Source organism: Littorina saxatilis, linkage group LG2 (assembly GCF_037325665.1).
Source record: "Littorina saxatilis isolate snail1 linkage group LG2, US_GU_Lsax_2.0, whole genome shotgun sequence".
NCBI lineage: Eukaryota > Metazoa > Mollusca > Gastropoda > Littorinimorpha > Littorinidae > Littorina > Littorina saxatilis.
The window spans coordinates 12368795-12391327 of record NC_090246.1 but is presented as its reverse complement, the minus strand read 5'-3'; the positions used below and the strand labels follow the sequence as shown (position 1 = coordinate 12391327).

Here is a 22533-nt window from a genome sequence, read left to right as displayed (position 1 = left end):
TATGAACTCAGCCTCAAGAATGAAAGCAGCAACTTCTCGATGTCATGGGGACCAGGGTCTGAGGGGATCACGTGTGACAGCATTTACATATTGTTTCCGTGGACACAGACGACAGGCAGGATTCTGTGTTTCAGACGCTAACTCTTTTGACTGTTTTTGTCTCCAGAGGGGGGTGGGAGGGGAGGGCGCGGGTAGATGAGGGTTGTTACTCTCCACGAACAGCTAATGAGAACACATATGACCATGTCCACCCTTTCTCTTACGCTGACAAGTTAAAGGTACTGAGCTTGTCAAATCCAGGTGCACGGAGCCCCTGGGGCTTTTAGTCATACCTCAGGCAGCTATCCGTTAGAAGAACTACCAAGTTTCATTGACTTGCACCCAAAGAGTCAAGAACTGCGATTTTTTTACGAATTAATTTCGTACTCGGACCCGGCTGGTCTTGGCCTATTTTTGGATCTAAATTTAGATCAGGTAGATCACCACATCATGCACAAAAAGACACGTCACTAGGAAACTATGTCAGACGTCATCATGAGTTTGTGTAAAACAAAATGGAGGCCGGAATCACTCAGTTGAATCGAACTCCGACCAAACACCACGTAATAACTAGGTTAATTTATGCACTCGCGTGAACAAGAAACTGTCGAGCTTCACAGATGTTGTCGTTGGGTAGTTTTGGGTTTGTTTTACTACCATAGGAGGATTTTTGAACTGTAAATGCACTCAGCTGCAACAAAAACGCAAAACGAAGACTGTGAGCTGCACTGTGCCTTTAAAGTCAAAGTTAGTTATTGTTCTTTTTTCATCCATGTCAAACATTGTCAAGGTTAAACCGACTTGACGATTTCTAAAACGAACATACAATTGTATGCCTCTAATTTTCTTGTTGGTTGTAGTTGTTAATGGGCGTACCCACGCCTAACACTCGCAGGACCACTTGCTGCAGAGAAGGTAACTCTGTCATTCAAATGGGAAGATTACTGTACGACCGTTTCCGATAACCCCGATATGTAGGCATCCGCACTTTGTCTTTTGAGGAATGTTATGCAGCTAACTGTCATGTTTTCTTCTTTCCGCCGTCTTTACACTCGCAGTAAGACTATGTCTTGTGATTAGTCCTCCTCGATGTTTGGGGCCGGGTAGCTCAGGTGGCAGAGCACTGGGCTTGTGATCCTAGGATCACGGGTAGCTCAGGTGGCAGAGCACTGGGCTTGTGATCCTAGGATCCCGGGTAGCTCAGGTGGCAGAGCACTGGGCTTGTGATCCTAGGATCACGGGTAGCTCAGGTGGCAGAGCACTGGGCTTGTGATCCTAGGATCACGGGTAGCTCAGGTGGCAGAGCACTGGGCTTGTGATCCTAGGATCACGGGTAGCTCAGGTGGCAGAGCACTGGGCTTGTGATCCTAGGATCCCGGGTAGCTCAGGTGGCAGAGCACTGGGCTTGTGATCCTAGGATCACGGGTAGCTCAGGTGGCAGAGCACTGGGCTTGTGATCCTAGGATCACGGGTAGCTCAGGTGGCAGAGCACTGGGCTTGTGATCCTAGGATCCCGGGTAGCTCAGGTGGCAGAGCACTGGGCTTGTGATCCTAGGATCACGGGTAGCTCAGATGGCAGAGCACTGGGCTTGTGATCCTAGGATCACGGGTAGCTCAGGTGGCAGAGCACTGGGCTTGTGATCCTAGGATCACGGGTAGCTCAGGTGGCAGAGCACTGGGCTTGTGATCCTAGGATCCCGGGTAGCTCAGGTGGCAGAGCACTGGGCTTGTGATCCTAGGATCACGGGTTGCAATCCAGGCCGGGGCGGACACAGGTCAACTTTATGTGCAGACTCAGAGACTGTATCCATGTCCCACCCCCGTGTGACCTCAGTGGCACGTAAAAGGCTTCGGTCATTCTGCCATAAGTGCAGGTGGCTGATTAAGCTACATCTAAACACGCATACAATTGTCTATCTCATCTAAAGTCGGGGTGACACTCGGAAACATGCCCCTAATGGTTTAACCGTGAGGGCGTAAAACAACATTATCATCCTCGATGTCGTTGTTTTTTTATAACCAAGTTGGGTGTTTTTTTCTCACACGTGACTTCATCAAAAACACGCCCACACTGTAGGAAGAAGTTAAAAAAAGGAAAATCCGTGACATTTCTTACAAAAACAGTGACATACACGCTGAAACTATCACGAAGTCAGCTCAATTTTACGCTCAATGGGGTGAAGAAGTTTGGGGTGCATGATTCTGTCCTTCATATTCTGCACGATTGCCTCTCCTTGTCAACCGTTCTTAATTGGAGCCGTCAATCGGAAATGTTAGCAACTGAGGCAGCTAAATCGGCTCCCTTGTTTTAGGACTTTGTCTGTTTTATTAAGGATGTATTTTTAGTGAATAACTCTTCTGTTTGTCGCTTTAACTGTGCACTTGTTACCTGAGCTGAAGCAGCGTGAAAGGTTAACTTTCGTAATAACTTAACCGAAATAACGGAGAATTAAAGAAGTGGGGGGGGGGGGTTATCGACACTGTACATTACAAATAATTGTTATTGTGGTCGTTCTTTTGCGAAAAAAAAGCATTCGTTAAACCGAGGTTTGGTTATTATTTTTGTATCGTCCTTTCCGTTGATATTCATTGCTATCCGAGACTGTTGTCAATATATCCTGATGCTGTGGGCTGCCTCAGTCGACCTTGTTGTCTTCACGATTTCAGATAATTTCATTCACGTCCAAATTACCAAAGGGAAGACACAATTCCACACACACCTTCTATTTCTGTATGAGCTGAGAAGCACATAAGACTGAGTTTCGAAATAACTTGACCAAAATAACGCGCAAATAATACAAGACTGTGTGCATGACTTTCGAAATAACTTGACCAAAATAACTCAAAATTGATAAAAGAATGACTTTTGATATAATGTGACCAAAATAACGCATAATTAAAGGATTAATCTTCGTGAGTGTACAAGTTTACAGATTATTAATACTCTGATCATTCGTTTCTATTACATATTGATTGTTTGTTTGTTTGCTTAACGCCCAGCCGACCACGAAGGGCCATATCAGGGCGGTGCTGTTGACATATAACGTGCACCACTCACAAGACAGAAGTCGCAGCACAGGCTTCATGTCTCACCCAGTCACATTATTCTGACACCGGACCAACCAGTCCTAGCACTAACCCCATAATGCCAGACGCCAGGCGGAGCAGCCACTAGATTGCCAATTTTAAAGTCTTTGGTATGACCCGGCCGGGGTTCGAACCCACGACCTCCCGATCAAGGGGCGGACGCCTTACCACTAGGCCATCCGTGCCGGTTTACAGATTGATCAAAACTGACAAAAGAAAACATCGTGAGAATAGACAATGTTGGAAATAACTCTGTCGGATTTGTATGGGTTGCCCACGCATGGACGCAGGCCGCTCGCTAGTAATTGGTCTCACTTTTTCCAAGAGTATTCACTCTTTCATAACTCATACAAACCAGGCAGAGTTATTTCCAGAAAGCGTCTATTGGGCTCCTCTGGGGAACGCTGATGTGTGAGTGTATTTACCAGCAGTTATTCGTGTCAATGTCGATGTTTTTGTCTTCATCACAATTACAGATAATGAATTTTCGTCACGTCCAAATTACCACAGGGACTATAGCATTACACGCACTGGGAGTTCAGCCGGGTCAATTGACTTCAGTGTGCACATTCTATTTCTGTTTGAGATAACGAACCATCAATTTGGAGTATACAAATCAACGCAGAATTAAAGGTGAAACCTTCAAAAATATATCAGTTTAACAAGGTTTTCCACCTTTTATGTTGAAGGTTAATAATCTGTTTGTGGGAGGAAAAAAACTTCGTTAAAACTAAAAAATATGTGATCGTTTTCATCTGGGTCAGTTTGTCGTATGCAATTATTCACGTCTCAATCGGTGTTTTTGACTTGAAGGCGATTGAAGAAGACGAATTTTCGTTGCGATCCAATTACCAGAGGGACCATGGCATTCTTAGGACAGGGAGTTGAGCGGGGTCGTCCCAGCTTCTTCATCTTCCTGCATGTCTTTAGGTTCTTGTTCTTCTCTTTGCCAGATAAATGTTTACACGACTGCATGTGTATAAGGGGGGGGGGGGCGTTTGATTTCCCCAGGGACTCGGCTAGTGAGACACTGTGACACTGCCAATTCTTTGTCTCTGGGTGAAAGAAAAACGATTAGCGTGCAGTTTAACCGTTGTTTGTTGGATTCCACAGAGCATTTCGCCTTCCGGAGAATGCTGTTCATGTTCGTCTGATTTATATAACTTTAAAACAGAATAAGTATTTTTCGTTCAATATCTCTGTCTGTCCGTGTCCCTCTCTCTCTCTCTCTCTCTCTCTCTCTCTCTCTCTCTCTCTCTCTCTCTCTCTCTCTCTCTCTCTCTCTCTCTCTCTCTCTCTTTCCGTAGACAACTCTCAGGTTTACCGTTGCAAGGGGGCAATGAGATGATTCCCGCAAATGTTTTCCTGTTTTCTGCCTGTGTTTTTGTGTGCTCGCGTGTTTGCGTGCGCGCTTTGAGCCAGTCTGAAGAGACTTCCGAAAATTCAATCGCTCTTTTATCAATGGATCCCAAACAGCCCCCTTCATTACAGAGGCCCGGGCAAAGATTGGAAACAAGGTCGGTGACAAATTTGATCAGGGACTCAATCTACAAGTCCTATAAAACGAACAAGGGAGGCTAAGAGACAGAACAGATGACTGAGCTGTAATAGAACAGAACCCAATCAGGGGTGGGGGGGGGGAGACACAGGGGTCAAAAGGGAGTTGGTCTCATTGATTGAACAGCCGACGTGTCCAACTCGCAGACGCTGGACAGACAAAACACGCTGGCTAATCTAATGACCTCTCGCTGCTAATTTGTCCACATGTGTTCCACTTTGAAAGGGTCCCCACAGTATCTGTATTGGTCGGCAGGTACAGGTACAAGTCGATCGCTACTACCGTCTTGAGATGTTTTCTTTATTGAGATATTGTGAGTGATGAAAAGAAAACGTATGTATCAAAACAGGAACAATGGTTCCAACGGATAGTGTGTGTGTGTATGTATGTGTGTGTGTGTGTGTGTGTGTGTGTGTGTGTGTGTGTGTGTGTGTGTGTGTGTTGTCAGTTTAAACGAGCACTTCCTTGATATGTGGATGTGCCTGTGTGTGTGCCTGTAAACGAGCACTTCCTTTTTTGAGGACTATAATAAAAAGTGAAGCTGAAAGTTTAAAACAATAAAAGAAATAAAGGTTTTTATTTAAATCCCGATCATGGTGGAACTGCTTTTTCTTCAGTAATCGTTAAAATCCTTCAAACAAACTTGTGGTAAAAATACAACCAAAATGCCTGATCTTCTTTGGTGATCCTTTTTACATTTAGTCAAGTTTTGACTAAATGTTTTAACATAGAGGGGGAATCGAGACGAGGGTCGTGGTGTATGTGTGTGTCTGTCTGTCTGTCTGTCTGTGCGCGTGTGTGTGTGTGTGTGTGTAGAGCGATTCAGAGTAAACTACTGGACCGATCTTTATGAAATTTTACATGAGAGTTCCTGGGTATGAAATCCCCAGACGTTTTTTTCATTTTTTCCATAAATGTTTTTTATGACGTCATATCCGGCTTTTTGTAAAAGTTGAGGCGGAACTGTCACACCTTCATTACACTTAGTCAAGTTTTGACTAAATGTTTTAACGTAGAGTCGAGACGAGGGTGTGGTGTATGTGTGTGTGTGTGTGTGCGTGTGTGTGTGTAGAGCGATTGAGAGTAAACTACTGGACCAATCTTTAAGAAAATTTGACATGAGAGTTCCTGGGTATGACATCCCCGGATGTTTTTTTTCATTTTTTCGATAAATGTCTTTGATGACGTCATATCCGACTTTTTGTTAAAGTTGAGGCAGCGCTGTCACACCCTCATTTTTCAAATTTTTCAAATTTTGGCAAATCAATCTTCGACGAAGGCCGGACTTTGGTATTGCATTTGAGCTTGGTGGCCTAAAAATTAATTAATGACTTTGGTCATTAAAAATCTGAAAATTGTAATTAAAATTATTTTTTTTATAAAACGATCCAAATTGACAAGAAGAGCGGGGTAGTAGTTGCGCTGGGAAGGATAGCACGCTTTTCTGTACCTCTCTTCGTTTTAACTTTCTGAGCGTGTTTTTAATCCAAACATATCATATCTATGTTTTTGGAATCAGGAACCGACAAGGAATAAGATGAAAGTGTTTTTAAATTGATTTTGAAAATTTAATTTTGATAATAATTTTTATATATTTAATTTTCAGAGCTTGTTTTTGAGTCACTTGAGAAAAAGTGACTCTATGTAATCGGTCAGTGTTAGTCTGTCCGGCCGGCCGTCCGGCCGGCCGGCCGTCCGTAGACACCACCTTAACGTTGGACTTTTCTCGGAAACTATCAAAGCGATCGGGCTCATATTTTGTTTAGTCGTGACCTCCAATGACCTCTACACTTTAACGATGGTTTCGTTGACCTTTGACCTTTTTCAAGGTCACAGGTCAGCGTCAAAGGAAAAATTAGACATTTTATATCTTTGACAAAGTTCATCGGATGTGATTGAAACTTTGTAGGATTATTCTTTACATCAAAGTATTTACATCTGTAGCCTTTTACGAACGTTATCAGAAAAACAAGGGAGATAACTAGCCTTTTCTGTTCGGCAACACACAACTTAACGTTGGGCTTTTCTCGGAAACTATAAAAGTGACCGGGCTCAAATTTTATGTGAACGTGACTCATTGTGTTGTGAATAGCAATTTCTTCCTGTCCATCTGATGCCTCATATAATATTCAGAACTGCGAAAGTGACTCGATCGAGCGTTTGCTCTTCTTGTTAATCCCAATATGACATATTTATATGTTTTTGGAATCAGAAAATGGTGAAGAATAAGATAAACGTAAATTTGGATCGTTTTATAAAAACAATATTTTTTTTTACAATTTTCAGATTTTTAATGACCAAAGTCATTAATTAATTTTTAAGCCACCACGCTGAAATGCAATACCGAAGTCCGGGCTTCGTCGAACATTACCCGACCAAAATTTCAACCAATTTGGTTGAAAAATGAGGGCGTGACAGTGCCGCCTCAACTTTCACGAAAAGCCGGATATGACGTCATCAAAGACATTTATCAAAAAAATGAAAAAAACGTTCGGGGATTTCATACCCAGAAACTCTCATGTCAAATTTCATAAAGATCGGTCCAGTAGTTTAGTCTGAATCGCTCTACACACACACACACACAGACACACACACACACACACACATACACTCGCACATACACCACGACCCTCGTCTCGATTCCCCCCTCTACGTTAAAACATTTAGTCAAAACTTGACTAAATGTAAAAAGCGTGCTATCCTTCTCAGCGCGACCATTACCGCACTATTCTGGCTTGTCTATTTCATTGCCTTTGCCACGAGCGGTGGACTGACGAAACTATGAGTATGCGGTCTTGGTGAAAAAATGCAGTGCGTTCAGTTTTATTCTGTGAGTTCGACAGCTTGACTAAATGTAGTAATTTCGCCTTACGCGACCTGTTTTTACCTCCATGACTCCACTTTAGCATGGGGCCTAACGACGTATTCAGGAAAGATCTTTGTTACGAAAATAGCGACATTTGAAGAAAACGGGGAGCCCAGTAGCTCAGTTCGTAGAGCACTTGAATTTGATCCTCGGTCACGGGTTCGAATCCGGACTGTCACACACAAGGGGTCAACTTGTATGTGCAGACTCTGTCGGTATCCATGTCTCACCCCCGTGTCATCACTGTGTCACGTAATATACCTTGGTCGATCATTCGTCCAATCAGATGGCGATAACATCAAAACAGACACGCACCTAGGTAGCGCGGCTCTGTTGGTGCTTACTTTCCACTCGGATGAAGCGACTTGAATTTCCAAGCAATATTTGTGTTTTAAGTGACAAAGATGAAAACAAATAATACGGCCCGTAATATAAGCGTTCGCTTGAGTTCGTGTCCCTACTATTTCTTGTTTTACTACTGTACCATGTCTAACTGAATAAAACCTTGGTTAAGCCAAAACAAATAAGTGAACAATTCCATTTTTTTAAAGTTTCAGAATCTAGATCGGTAAAATATCGATAAAAGATCTCCAAGAGTCGGCCTTACGTTAGTTCTATATAAGCCAACAAACGCAGCAAATTAGCTTGTTGTGCTCCATGTTCCTAATTTCATGTATGCGGCAATAGTACCAATGAAATTTATTGAATAAACTTGTTTAAACCAAACGCAGCAAATGTTTCAATGTAGTTTCAAAGGAGGCTCGTAGTGAATTAAGATTATCAGAATAATGAATACCAGCACAATCAAATCCTTTCTTTCCAACTGTAGCTGCTATATTTCCCTAGCCATTGTATTGTACATTGTTTCAGCTCTGTCATACAAAAACTGCACTTAATATGCTTGTAGTTTAGACAAAATGTAAACAGTATGCCTGAATTTAAACATGTTGAAGAAAATATAAATTTCTTTCTTTCTTTCTTTCGCTCTTTCTGAGTAGTTTACATAAAACGTAAAAGACAGTGTGCCGGAATTTAAATATGTTGAAGAAAAAATACATTTTCTTTCTTTCTTTCTTTGTTTCTGTCTTTCTGAGTAGTTTACACAAAATGTAATAGACAGTATGCTCGAATTTAAACATGTTGAAGAAAATATACATTTCTTTCTTTCTTTCTTTCTTCCTGTCCTTCTATTGTTCTTTTTCTTATAGAGTTGTAAATGGCACCTTCGCAAACCCGTTTCCACCGCCGCTCTTTCTCTAGTGATCTCGCACGGGATCACGTCAAGAACGCAATAGTCTTAGACCCACCAGATCCCATCAAAGCAGATTGACTGACTGCGCATGCCCCGTACATGTTCTTTCGCTCCTCCGGAAGCTGAAGATCGAAGTGCTTGCGAGGTTCATTCATCGGAGGCTTCCATTCAGCCGACCGGCGCTAAGTTGTTGTTCTTGTTGCCGCCATTTTGACATCGCTTGACACGGCTGAGCTGCGAATTATAACCTGGCTTCAAAGTGCAACATGTGAGAAGGTCGAAGATCACTGTGGAAGAGTAGTATTGTTTCGGACGGAGAGCGAGAGAGATCTATGGAAATCAAAGCACTAAACTCAGTGGATGCATGAAGGCACTAGAGTAAGCTACTTGCAAAAGTAACTACTGTATTAATTTACTCATGTGGCACAGTGGACTATAATTCGTCACAAATCTTATTTAACCATGTGTAATGTACATGTAATAATAATAATAATAACTGGACATTTTTAAGTGCCTAACCTATGGCGCTAGGCCCTTTACAAAAGCACATATATATATACAGAATAGAACAATTAAAAGTACAACCTACATAAAACAAACTAATCATACAGACACAAATCACCACATGTACTGTTCACACAATAATCATAATGCAATACACACAATATATATACAAACATACACAGCTAACACTCTCAACAATCACAACAACTTTATGGGAGAGGAGTATGTGCAGAAATGGAATGAAGAAGACATTAGGCCAGGTTGGTGTAATATTCTGTGAAAAAGAAAGTTTTCAACTGTTGTTTAAAAGAGGTGAGAGAGGTGCAGTGTCTGACAGAGAAGGGAAGAAGAGAGTTCCAGAGTTCCTAAAAAATAGTTCAATCGAATAGCCTGAGTATTTGAGAAGTATGCAATTGAAATATTGAAATGCACGAATATATACGTGCACTAGCAAGTAGTTATGTTTGCCAATCTCACATGGGAAAAGGATAAGGAAGGAGCCGTTCATACACGAGAAAATAAAGAGTTTGCTATGTGGGTAACGGCGATCCTGAAAAACGTACAAAATAGTTTTGCCGACAATTTCTCTCAAACAAACACGTCAGACACACACAAAATATGACACCACCTATGATACAAATTGGGGACGGAGATAAGCTGGTAAACTGTTCAAATAACGGGCGCGAAGCCTAGTGGTTAGGACGTCGGCCTTCCACGTGGAAGGTTCGGGGTTCGAATCCCGGCTCCGCCTGGTGGGTTAAGGGTGGAGATTTTTCCGATCTCCAATGTCAAGTTATGTGCAAACCTACTAATGCCTTCGTGTGTGCGCGCAAGTTCAAGAACAAGTATACGCGCGAAAAAGAGTTCGGTGGGATACAGAAACACAAGCACATTCAGAATACATCCACCGGAATGTAACTATGAGTGCCTTAATGGGGGGTGGGAGGGGGGAGGACAATCACGTAAATACCCACTCCTGCCTGAGTATGTAGGAGTAGCAGCCCACGAACGCAGAAGAAGAACCTCTCCAAATATTCCCTGATCAGACAGGTTAAATCGAGTGAGAGAAATGCGTAGAGACACAGATATGAGTGTCCAACTGTTGTGAAATACCACAACGATCCTTTTTTCACCCTGCAATTACCAAAATTGGTTTCAAGCGTTTACCAGGAAAATTGCAGTTTCTCCAAAATCTGCGTAGACTGAAAAATAAGAAAACGAATAAGAAGCTAATACGTGGATTTACGTTGTCGACTCTGAGCATCCTTTCATCGTCTGGAGAGCAGATGCGTAGACCATCAAATTCCCCTGTCAAGAGATGCGGACAACACAGACGTATATTATAGACTCGTGCAACGCGTCTCCGCTGAAGCCAGCGTCCCAATAAAGCCAATAACATCTCTTCCTACTGTCGGCCACGTCATAAGCTGCCAGGCACAGACTCTGGGACATCAGTGGAAATCATTGCCCAGACGTTTATTTTCGCGTCGACTCTTTTCATTTTGCCGGGCAAGTGGGTGAGAAGGGGAAATGTGTGTCTGTAAGAGAGAGAGAGAGAGAGAGAGAGAGAGAGAGAGAGAGAGAGAGAGAGAGAAAGAGAGAGAGAGAGAGAGAGAGAGAGAGAGAGAGAAAGAGAGAGAGAGAGAGAGACTGACTGACTGACTGACTGACTGAACTTTATTTTACAAGAATACAGATTTAAGGCTTGGCCTTTTCTTACAATCTGTAAGAGAGAGAGAGAGATAATACAGAAGACAGAATATGTTATTGCCCACTAGGTTTGGGAATGTGTCTTCACATTACGGTTAAGAAACATTCACTCCTGCCAAGCACACCCAAAACACGCCTCTATAAACACGAAAAGAGAGAGAGTGAGACAATGGGAGAGAGAGCCCAGAGAAAAAGAGAGAGAGAGACAGGGAGAGAGTGTGCAGCGAGAGCTATGGGGAGGGCACAGGAAGACGGCGGGGGGGGGGGGGGGGGGTCTGATCCTGTTTGATGCTTCTTGAGACAGACCCCTCCTTGGTGTTGTCCCTCGTGTACTCGTGCAGCCCTTTTTGACCGAGTTGGGGCGGCGTGAAGCACGTGCCGAGAGCCAAGACGTCTTTTTAATAGTCTACGCTGAGAGCCTGGAGTAGGTCAGACACGAACACTCGAGTTGTGGGACACGGACCCTTCCCAGTCTTGTCGAGCAAACGATGGAGACTGCACTGAAATGAGGTTCCCTATTTCTGCACTGAATGAAGGTTCACTTCAAGATCGGCGAAGGAAGCTGGCTTTTGAATCGATCTAGCCGATGCTGCAGCGGGTCATGCAATTTTGATGTTTAAGGAACGGAGATAAAGTTCTGGTTCGAACAGGAACAGCGAGCACTGCCTCTGGGCGGCTACCAGGGCGGAGGTGCACGAACCGAAACTGAGAAGGGTCCTCACAAATGACCGAGAACAAACAGTGGGGTCTGATTCGTTGAAATCACGGCGAATCTCAATTTCAACCAATCCAACACCGTGACCGGCTCCCGACCGGTTGGTAACTTTCTCGTGCACCTGAGCCCTGCTTCCTCGCAATGTCAACTTCTTCTTCTTCTTCTGCAGTCATGGGCTGAAACTCCCACGGACACGGCTTTTGCACGAGTCGATTGGGTTTTAACTTGTTTGATCGTTTTTCCCCGTCATTACGGCAGCCAAAATCCGATTTCGGGATAGCCCTGTCTAATTAATTGTCGTTGTTAGGGTTATAACTTTCGAGGAACACTAGTAAATCTGTACAGGCAGTATGTTCCTTGCGGCCACAGAGGTTGTTGTGCAAAACGTGGACGCCTCGACAGCGCAACACACGCCCTAAACCGCGTCTGATGACGAACATTCGAATGACCAAATGGACATTGAATGGTTCATTTTGCCTTTCATGCACTCAGCCTTTTTTTTCGCCAGAAATTAAAGAAAGCTACGTACAGCTACAGCTGTGTTACTGTCCAATAAGGGAGACTTATTATAGAAACCGGTGCTTATTGTTAAGATTCCTCACAATTGATTCCTCACAGTAGACTTCCAAATATGTGAGTCTTACTACAAATGTCAGTCAACGGGATCGTTGGAAATATATTGATGTCGGGTCTAGCAGCTGTCAATTCGGCTGACAGGAAAAGACCTCCCAGTATTACAGTATGTCTGTTACACTCAATGCCCCGATAAATAGTACTAATGACTAAATTAGTACGGATAAGTTCAATGTCATCGTCATCGTCCTTACCAACATCATCATCATCTCCATCATCATATACGCACCTACCTACCTACCTACCTACCTACCTACCTAACTACCTACCTACCTACCTAACTACCTACCTTCCTACCTACCTACCTATATCTATCTAGCTATCTACCTACCTACCTACCTACCTACCTATGTGTACTTTTATTTTTTCTATCTAATTCCGATGTCGAGAACCATTGAAATGAAGGCCTGGCAGTGTTTCGGTAATGTGATTGCCAAGTGACTAATTGTTTGTTATTTCTGTTGCAGGTGATCAAGACACATCTTCATTATACACATCATCCGCACCTGGTGAGTAAATGTCAGCTTTTTTTTTCTTTTCTTTTTTATTGCATTTTGATCCCTTTCTTTAGAACTTGTTACCGCAAAATACGGTCTGGACATAAACGAGTCCTTACTTTAACAGATGACTGATTCCTACTCTTGGGTGGGGGTGGAGGGTAGGTGGCTTCATTTTTGTGTGATAGAAGAGGCAAAATCTACGCGTGGGTGTACCTCTGCCTCCTCCGTGTCTGCTATATTCATAAGTCTCAATTAAAAACAGCTGACACTCAGCAGAAAACAATCTACGTTGAATGGCTTTGTGTGTGTGTCTGTCTGTCTGTCTGTCTGTCAGTGTCTGTCTGTGTCTGTGTGTGTTTTAAGTAAAGAATATATCTGACAGCAAAGAAAAACGAGCTTACGGATGAAGCAAACTGTCTGTATTATGGTATCGTGACCTGCCCTCTGTCTCTGCTAATTGTCATAAACTTGGATTCACCAGTAAGAAATTTGTTTTCGAAAATGGCTGTAGATAAAAGGTTTTTCCCGACTTATTTGACACGTTTTCCCGGTGCATATTGTAACAAGAAATATATTTTTTCGTTGAAATCTGAAAGCGGAAAAAGAAAGATAATCATGTGCAGTTTGTTTTCTCCAGTTTATGAAGATGATCTTGGCTTAAACTGCAGTCAAGCGGTGTTAGAATTGCTAAAGCGTAATATGTGTCTTGCATGCTGTAAATGATTACTGGAGGGAGGTGTCATGGTGAACCTAATCCGATCACATATAGCTCTACCGGCACGGTTGGCCTAGTGGTAAGGCGTCCGCCCCGTGATCGGGAGGTCGTGGGTTCGAACCCCGGCCGAGTCATACCTAAAACTTTAAAATTGGCAATCTAGTGGCTGCTCCGCCTGGCGTCTGGCATTATGGGGTTAGTGCTAGGACTGGTTGGTTCGGTGTCAGAATAATGAAGCCTGTGCTGCGACTTCTGTCTTGTGTGTGGCGCACGTTTTATGTCAAAGCAGCACCGCCCTGATATGGCCATTCGTGGTCGGCTGGGCGTTAAGCAAACAAACAAACAAACATATAGCTCTGTCTTTCTCTTAATTTCAGTGTTCCACTTTTGAACACCCTTTCTGTGACCACTTTTGAACACAGTTTGACATAGTACGTAACTCTACTGGCAACAATATGAAACGTTCAAATGAACATAGAGAATACTACATGGCTTGCTGTCTCGTACCAGATTTACACGAGTTTTGGTTTTTTAATATTTAACTGCGAGCGAAAGCGAGCTGTTCATTATTTGAAAAAGCAACGAGTGTAAATCTGGTACGACACAGCAAGCCATTCTGTTTATCCTACATACTGTACTTACGTGTATTTTACTGAAAATGTCTTGCAGTCGAGGCAGCTAAATTGAAGACGCTTGTTTTGGAACCTCGATCTCTTCTAAAGCCTCGTGCAATCTATTACGTCAAAGCAAAGAAACGTCACTCTGAAAGTGTGGCGTGACGTGTTAGTTCTAAAGATTCATCGAGCGCAATTTTTGTTTCTATAATGACGTTTGTCTCGGTGACTTTGGCATCATAAGTAGTGGAAAAACAGGTCCCTGCCAGACTTGCTTGACATGACCTCATTTACATGATATACACACGTGTGATTTGAACGATTATTATCTCACGGGTGTCTCTCTCACGTATGTAGGATAAACTAGTGTTTACCATGTGCTTCCTTCTGCTTCTACTGTATCACATTGTGTTCAAAACTGGTTACAAAAAGGATGTTCAAAAGGGAAACACTTCAGTTTAGAGTGAATTGTCAATCATGTTTTGTTTTTATTTCAGTGATAAGCTCGAGCAGACAACTCCAAGGCAGCCTTACCATTGTTGATGGACCATTTTCTGTATATAAAAAGGAATATGAGGACAGTACTTCATCATCATTCAGCCTTCTTCTTCGGTCCTTTCAGTTTAAGGTCAGTACAATAGGCGATGTTCACCGGCACGGTGGCCTAGTGGTAAGGCGTCCGCCCCGTGATCGGGAGGTCGTGGGTTCGAACCCCGGCCGGGTCATACCTAAGACTTTAAAATTGGCAATCTAGTGGCTGCTCCGCCTCCCGTCTGGCATTGAGGGGTTAGTGCTAGGACTGGTTGGTCCGGTGTCAGAATAATGTGACTGGGTGAGACATGAAGCCTGTGCTGCGACTTCTGTCTTGTGTGTGGCGCACGTTATATGCCAAAGCAGCACCGCCCTGATATGGCCCTTCGTGGTCGGCTGGGCGTTAAGCAAACAAACAAACAAAAATAGGCGATGTTCGGAAATAACGGGTTTGTATGGGTTGTGAAAGAGTGAATACTATTGCTTCAATTGCTTCAAGCTTTTCCACGTGACATTATAGGCCAGTCACTAGCGAGGGATGTGTCTCAAACACGTATCATGTTCCCTTGGTGCGTGGGTGTGTGTGTGTGGGTGGGTGTGTGTGGGTGGGTGTGCTTCCTTTTTTGCGAGGGGAGAAATGAATAAAGCTCGTGCTTTCGAGGGTGTTTGTTCAGCTCACGTCAGAAGGCATCTTTCTCAGTCAATCTCTCTCTTAGAATAAAATCAGCGATCATTTAATCCTAGTGAAAGTGGTAAAGATGTTTCATAGATGGGTCTTTTGACATCATGGTGTCCTTCTTACTTGGATCGCTCTCGTTTTCGACAAAATAGTAGCTAAGAAACTCTGGTACGACATTGACAATCCAGATCGCGACCTTCAGGTCTTGTATTGGGGCCCAGACACCAGCATTTTTATAACTCGGCGGGTTTTTATCCAGTGACGGTCGTGAGGCAAAATACAAATTTATTGGACAAATCTGTAAGGGAGGCGACATGATCAGATTATACAAGAAGCAAAATCGCCGTCTGCGGGCTCGACGAGTTTTTATTCCCCGAGCCTTGTCGTGGTGGAGATGAGCAAATCATTCAGAACGACTGACAACCCTTTTTATACTGCTACAAGGAAGCTGGTGAAATTACTGTTAAGGTCTCTGTCTGTCGGTGAGAGAGGGCAGAGAGAGAGAGAGATGGAAGAGAGAGAGGGAGAGAGCGAGAGAGAGAGAGAGAGATGGAAGAGAGAGAAAGAGATAGCGAGCTGTTTTGTATGGGTTGTGGGAGAGTGACCTTTTCTTGCGACAAAACCTCGTACAAATATTGGAGGGGCCAATCACTAGCGAGGGGTGTAAGGGAAACACGCGCCCGTTTCCACGTGTTTCCGACAGACCCCTCGCTAGTGATTTGAGGGCGCCTCCATTGTGTACCTCAAGAAGACCTCAACAACAACAATTTGCACCGAACCTGCATTGGGCTTTAAATGCGTGGATGTTGTTTTTTGTTCACTTAGTTTCCAAGATAGGCCTGCAACTGTGCATAAATTCCCACACACCCACCCTTTATACCATCGTCAATATAAAAATCTGTAAAAGGAGATGGGCTCCGTATAACTCTCGCTTACTCCATTAGACATATCGTATGCATTTAGAGCGCTTACTTCCCTTTGGGGGAGGTCGTGGGTTCGAACCCCGGCCGGGTCATACCTAAGATTTTAAAATTGGCAATCTAGTGGCTGCTCCGCCTGGCGTCTGGCATTATGCATGGGGTTAGTGCTAGGACTGGTTGGTCCGGTGTCAGAATAATGTGACTGGGTGAGACATGAATCCTGTGCTGCGACTTCTGTCTTGTGTGTGGCGCACGTTATATGTCAAAGCAGCACCGCCCTGATATGGCCCTTCGTGGTCGGCTGGGCGTTAAGCAAACAAACAAACAAACAAACAAACTTCCCTTTGGTTATTTGATCTCTTAATAGCGCTCTGCCTCATTAGTTTACGATTCTCAACAACAACAGACATGAAATCTCAACACATGCCTGTAGCTATATATGCATGTTTGTTCCTTCTGTAACAGTCCTCCAAGTGTTCTCAGTTAGACGGCAACTTTCAGACGCTAATTATTCTACAGCAAGATTGGTTATTATACAGAAAGCGACTTTTTGAGCTCCGGCGAAACACAATGAGCTTTTTGTCCGCAGAGAGAGAGAGAGAGAGACAGACAGACAGACAGACAGACAGACAGACAGAGAGCTCACACTCACACACGTGCGCGCGCACACACACACACACGCGCACTTCTGCATCATGAGGTGTTTTTTCTCGTCAAACATACTATGACTTGTACTAACATTATTACAAACGAGAGCAAGGGTCATTATAAAAAGAGGTTGCTCCTTCCCTTTAGTCTCTGTGTTAGTGTTACGTATTCCACACATTTATTATTTATGTTTCATCATATAAAAGCCTGCGGTGCCTATAAGAAAATCTATTTTGAACCTCCTCGGGTTTTGCTGGATTCGGCTAATGGCCAATTATGTTTTTAGTTATGTAAGTCTGACTGAGACATGACAAAGAAATTATGTCGTTTGGAGTAGCTCTGCAAGGGCGCACAAGCAAGGACACACACACACACACACACACACACACACACACACACACACACACACACACACACACACACACACACACACACACACGCACGCACGCACGCACGCACGCACGCACGTATTTCTTAGTTATATGGATGCTCTTTCTATTCTCACTACTACTATTAGTAAAGTACTACTACTATTACTGCTGCCGCTGTTGCTACAACTGCTCCTCCTCCTCCTACTACTACTACTACTACTACTGCTGCTGCTGCTACTACTACTACTACTACTACTACTACTACTACTACTACTACTACTACTACTGCTACTACTACTACTACTACTACTACTACTACTACTACTACTACTACTACTACTACTATCTGACACTTTTTATCATTGTATGAATTATTTCCGTTGTAATAATTTGTTGCTTTGCTGTTTTTCTATTGTGCAGATGGATTCTATTTATTCGCAAAGTTCATTTAAAGATATGTACAACACAACCAATATTTTACACGTTGGGTAAGTATATTGGAAAAGTATCTCTTTTAAACCCTTACATACCCGTTTATCTTTCGTATCTCTCGGATTTTCATGTCTACTTATCATACAAATAGTGTCCGTTTTTTTCCCCAAAATGTAGGCAAAGGTTAGTTTGTTGGCCGGGTCGCTGGTGGTGAGGGGAGGGAGGGGGTTGGGAAACTTTGGTGTGTGCTTTGCTAGTTCAGATGACGTGTGTGACTTGTTCGTTTCTTTGTTTCGTTCATGTCTTTGTTTATTTTTGTTTTTGTATTTCATTTCTTCACTTTATTCTCTTTTTGTTAGAATATAGTATACAAGTATATTAACATAAAAAAACTAAGGCCTCAGCCACACAGCCGATATGATGGGATGTGGGGAGGGGGGAGGTCGGGGGGGGGTGAAGGTGGCGTCGGGCAAAGGAGAAGGAGGCGGGGAAGGGCTTGCTTTCTTAATTTCGTTATTGGTGTGGCGGTTGAGCGCAGTGGGGGTAGGGGAATATTCGTTTATGTGTGTTTTTTTCTGGTTTTGTAACGAGGGGGGGCTTTTTTGCATTTCTTTCCAAGGAACAGGAATGATTCCACCTGCGTGTGTTAATTAAAATTCTGCTCATATAAACCATTACCCGGGACAAGCATTAGAGAAATGAACCCGTGACGTAAGCGGAACGAAGAAAATCACCTACATCAATTTAACGCCGCAGCAGCGACTTCATCATCCATCTGCACCGAACGTGCAATGGGCTTTAAATGCGCGGATGTTGTTGTTTTTTTGTTTACTTAATTTCCAAGATACGCCTGCAACTTTGCTTAAATTGCAACACAACCACCTCTTAATATAACATCGTCAATCCTTTTTTTTGGGGGGGGGGGGGGTGGATCGGGAAGGAGAAAAGGGATTATTTAAACCCACACATTGCTTGGTTATTTAGAGGTTGGGTTAAAAAAAGATAAGGTTGGGGTCAGGGTGTTGTTTCTTCTTCTTCTTCTTCCTCTTCTTCTTCTTCTTCTTCTTCTTCTTCTTCTTCTTCTCCTTCTTCTTCTTCTTCTTCTTCTCCTTCTTCTTCTTATTCTTCTTCTTCTTCTTCTTCTTCTTCTTCTTCTTCTTCTTCTTCTTCTTCTTCTTCTTCTTCTTCTTCTTCTTCTTCTTCTTCTTCTTCTCCTTCTTCTTCTTCTGTCTTTCTTTCTTACTGGCTGTCTTGTTTCCGTGTTTAGTGTTGTATTCGTCGGGGAAGAGAACATGCGGGTTGATTCAATGGACGTGGAGAGGCACCTGCCCTCCCCCAGCTCCCCGCCCCCATTTTAGATTACTGTGTACATATTTTGCAAGACACAGAATTAAATTCTATTCTATTCTATTTTCAGTTCAGGTAGCGTGGTTCTTCATTTTGTTATTGGTCTCCGTGGGCGGCACGTGTTGTTACCTGCTGACGTCAAACAGATGACGTCATTGATAGAAGATGGTCTCAAGGACAGTTTATTCGTCATCAGGGACAATTCTGTGTCCTTGGAACCAGAAGGTGAGTACAAACTGAGCTGTTTGAGATATTGCCTGTTGCTTCCTTATCTTCGTCCCTTTTTCAAGCAATGTCCGTGATAGTCTTGCTTTCCCCCGCGGGTTAGGGGGAAGAATTTACCCGATGCTCCCCAGCATGTCGTAAGAGGCGACGAACGGATTCTGTTTCTCCTTTTACCCTTGTTAAGTGTTTCTTGTATAGAATATAGTCAATGTTTGTAAAGATTTTAGTCAAGCAGTATGTAAGAAATGTTAAGTCCTTTGTACTGGAAACTTGCATTCTCCCAGTAAGGTAATATATTGTACTACGTTGCAAGCCCCTGGAGCAATTTTTTTATTAGTGCTTTTGTGAACAAGAAACAATTAACAAGTGGCTCTATCCCATCTCCCCCCTTTCCCCGTCGCGATATAACCTTCGTGGTTGAAAACGACGTTAAACACCAAATAAAGAAAGAAAGAAAGATAGTCTTGCTTATTATCTTTGCTCATCTTCGCATATCAAAATCAAGTGGCAATTTTCTCATGATTATTTTATAAAAGTTATATCTCCAGCGTTTGTGTGTTTTAAGAATGGTATGTATGCAAATAACAAGCGGGTCCATGACCGCAATTTTCACCATAAATGTAAAATCTGCCGCAACAAACACTAAATATATTACTATAAACCTTTTTTGAACTACAGAAGATGATTAATAACCTTATAAATCTGCTTAGGCTTTTACGTTTGCGTAAAGATGCGTAAGGTTACAGTGGAATCTCTCATAACGACCCCTCCAAATGACGACATCCCCCGTTTTCCGACCGATTTTCTGGGCACAGATGCCTTTAATTTTACACTGTAAATCCGAATGGTGACCCAAGCCCCCCCCCCCCCCCCCCCCCCTTTCCACCCACCCATACACTGTAACACCAAAATGGCTTAACTTAACTGTCTTACCTTTGGAAAGTACAATTCTGGAGTCATTAATGGCTTATTCAGTTGTCTTTTTTTTCTTTCAGTGAGAGTACCCATGACCACAGTGATGCCGCCAGGTAAGTTGCTAGATTTCTTTTGTTTCATTGGTTGGTTGGTTGTTAGTTTTTAACGCTCCTTTAACCAGTTTGACTATGCGCGACAGATTCAAGTGTGTTTTCTTTCTCAATTATTTTGTCATTGCTCATGTTTTTTACCACAATGTATGAAATGAATGATTCAGATGGTCTGACAAAGCTATGCAGACGGTCGTTTTCAATGACACAAAATACAAAGCAAAGAAAGAAAAAAAAGACTATTTTGAGGGTTTCATTTCAAACTCAAAGTCTAAGCAATGCGTCGATGTTCTTGCGTGTTTGCCCGTCGGTGTGCATGCGTAATTGAACGGCGATCATCGTTCTATTTTCTGAAAGTTACAGAAACTCATACACATCCAACAGAGTTATTTCCGAACATCCCCTGTGTAATCCACGCTCTCATATCATCTCTTTGACGGGGGCCATGTAGCTCAGTGGGTACAGCACTGGACTTGTGATCGGAAGGTCGCAGGTTCGAATTCGGGCCGGGACGGACACGGGTCAACTTTATGTGCAGACCCAGAGACTGAAGCCATGTCCCATCCCCGTGTCACCACAATGGCACGTAAACGACCTGGGTCATTCTGCTGATACCACCTAAACACTCATACACTTGTGTAGCCTATCTCATAAAAAGCCGTGAGGGCGTAAAACTCGAATTATCATATAACCCATATCCTGTCCTTAAGAGGCGAAATATTTAGCCTGTAGGACATGACGCATTCTCTTTTTCTTTTCATCTCTTTGAACAGAGCACTGCGAGGTGATCCGCATGCCTGAGTGTGTGAACGTGACGATGTACCAGCACACGGCGTTCCCCAACGTTCTGGGACACCCCACGCAGGAGGTGGCGAGTCACGCCTTTGCCATGATGGAGCAGACCATGTCGCACTTCTGCCACGGCCACATGCGTACCTTCATCTGCGGAGCTTTTGCCCCGGAGTGCGGTCCAGGGTCCAAGCCTATACCTCCCTGCCGATCCTTCTGTCAAGGTGAGCTTACAATCTGGGATCTGAGAAACAAAGGGAAGTAAGTACGCCAAATGCATACGATATGTGCATTAAAGTAAGAAAGATCCTTTTGTCAAGGTGAGCTCAGAATCTGGGATCTGAGAAACAAAGGGAAGTAAATACGCCAAATGCATACGATATGTGCATTAAAGTAAGATCCTTTTGTCAAGGTGAGCTCAGAATCTGGGATCTGCGAAACAAAGGGAAATAAACGCATACGATGTGTGCATTATAGTAAGTAAGATCCTTTTGTCAAAATGAGCTCAGAATCTGGGATCTGAGAAACAACAAAATTTCATTTTCTTTTATGTTCAGATCTTTATTTGTGATGATTGTGCAGAAACCAATAATTACATCAGTTAGTAAATGTCACGTGAGTGGCCATAAACGGCAATTAGTGTGTGGTTTTATCCTGTGTTCATGTAAACTTTGCAATGTATGTGTTAGTTCATTGGTCTCACATACAGGTAATTAAGCGCTCTATACGCCTACGACATGTGCAATACAGTAGTGAGAGTTATGCGGAAGTAAATTTCTGGCACCTGAGAGAATAGCAAGCATTGGCATGAACAGGCGGATTTATTTTAGAAAAAGAGGGGGGGGGGGGTCGTCAAGAAGAGACGTCTTTATTTCTTTAATCGGTGTCGTTTGTCTTTAATATGGGCTTGTTTCTTGCCACAGAGATCAAGGGACGTTGCAACAAGTCCATGGCTCAAGGCGCGACCTTCCGCGTGGTCTTTATTTCTTTAATCAGTGTCGTGTGTCTTTAATGTCGGCTTGTTTCTTAGCACAGAGGTGTAGGGGCGTTGCAACGAGTCCATGGCTCCAGGCGCGGCCATCTCCGTGGACTTTCTTTAATCGGTGTCGATTGTCTTTAATGTGGACGTGTTTCTTGCCACAGAGGTGAAGGGACGTTGCAACGAGTCCATGGCTCCAGGCGCAACCTTCCCTGTGGACTGCGGCAGCCTGCCGGAAAGCAAGGACCCGTCGATCTGCATGCAGAACCCTTACACACGTGAGTTTCGCTTTAACTGCCTTGCCTGCTTCACTGTTTGGATGGTGAGACTGCCTTTTCCTGTCTGGAGTATGGATGTGAGTAGTATGTGTGTGTTGGAGGGGGGGTAGGTGGGT

The 22533-nt window shown here is 43.3% G+C and overlaps 1 protein-coding gene across 1 annotated transcript in view; it reads left to right on the top strand.

The window, feature by feature from the left end:
- The window catches only part of LOC138957168 (uncharacterized), a 51158-nt gene extending 35902 nt beyond the window's left edge, over positions 1-15256 (top strand). Inside the window, exons 2-4 of the mRNA XM_070328329.1 lie at positions 12832-12873; positions 14691-14821; positions 15245-15256. Of these exons, the coding sequence (XP_070184430.1) occupies positions 12832-12873; positions 14691-14821; positions 15245-15256 (185 nt within the window). The remainder of the gene's footprint in view (positions 1-12831; positions 12874-14690; positions 14822-15244) is intronic.
- Positions 15257-22533: the final 7277 nt, after the last annotated feature.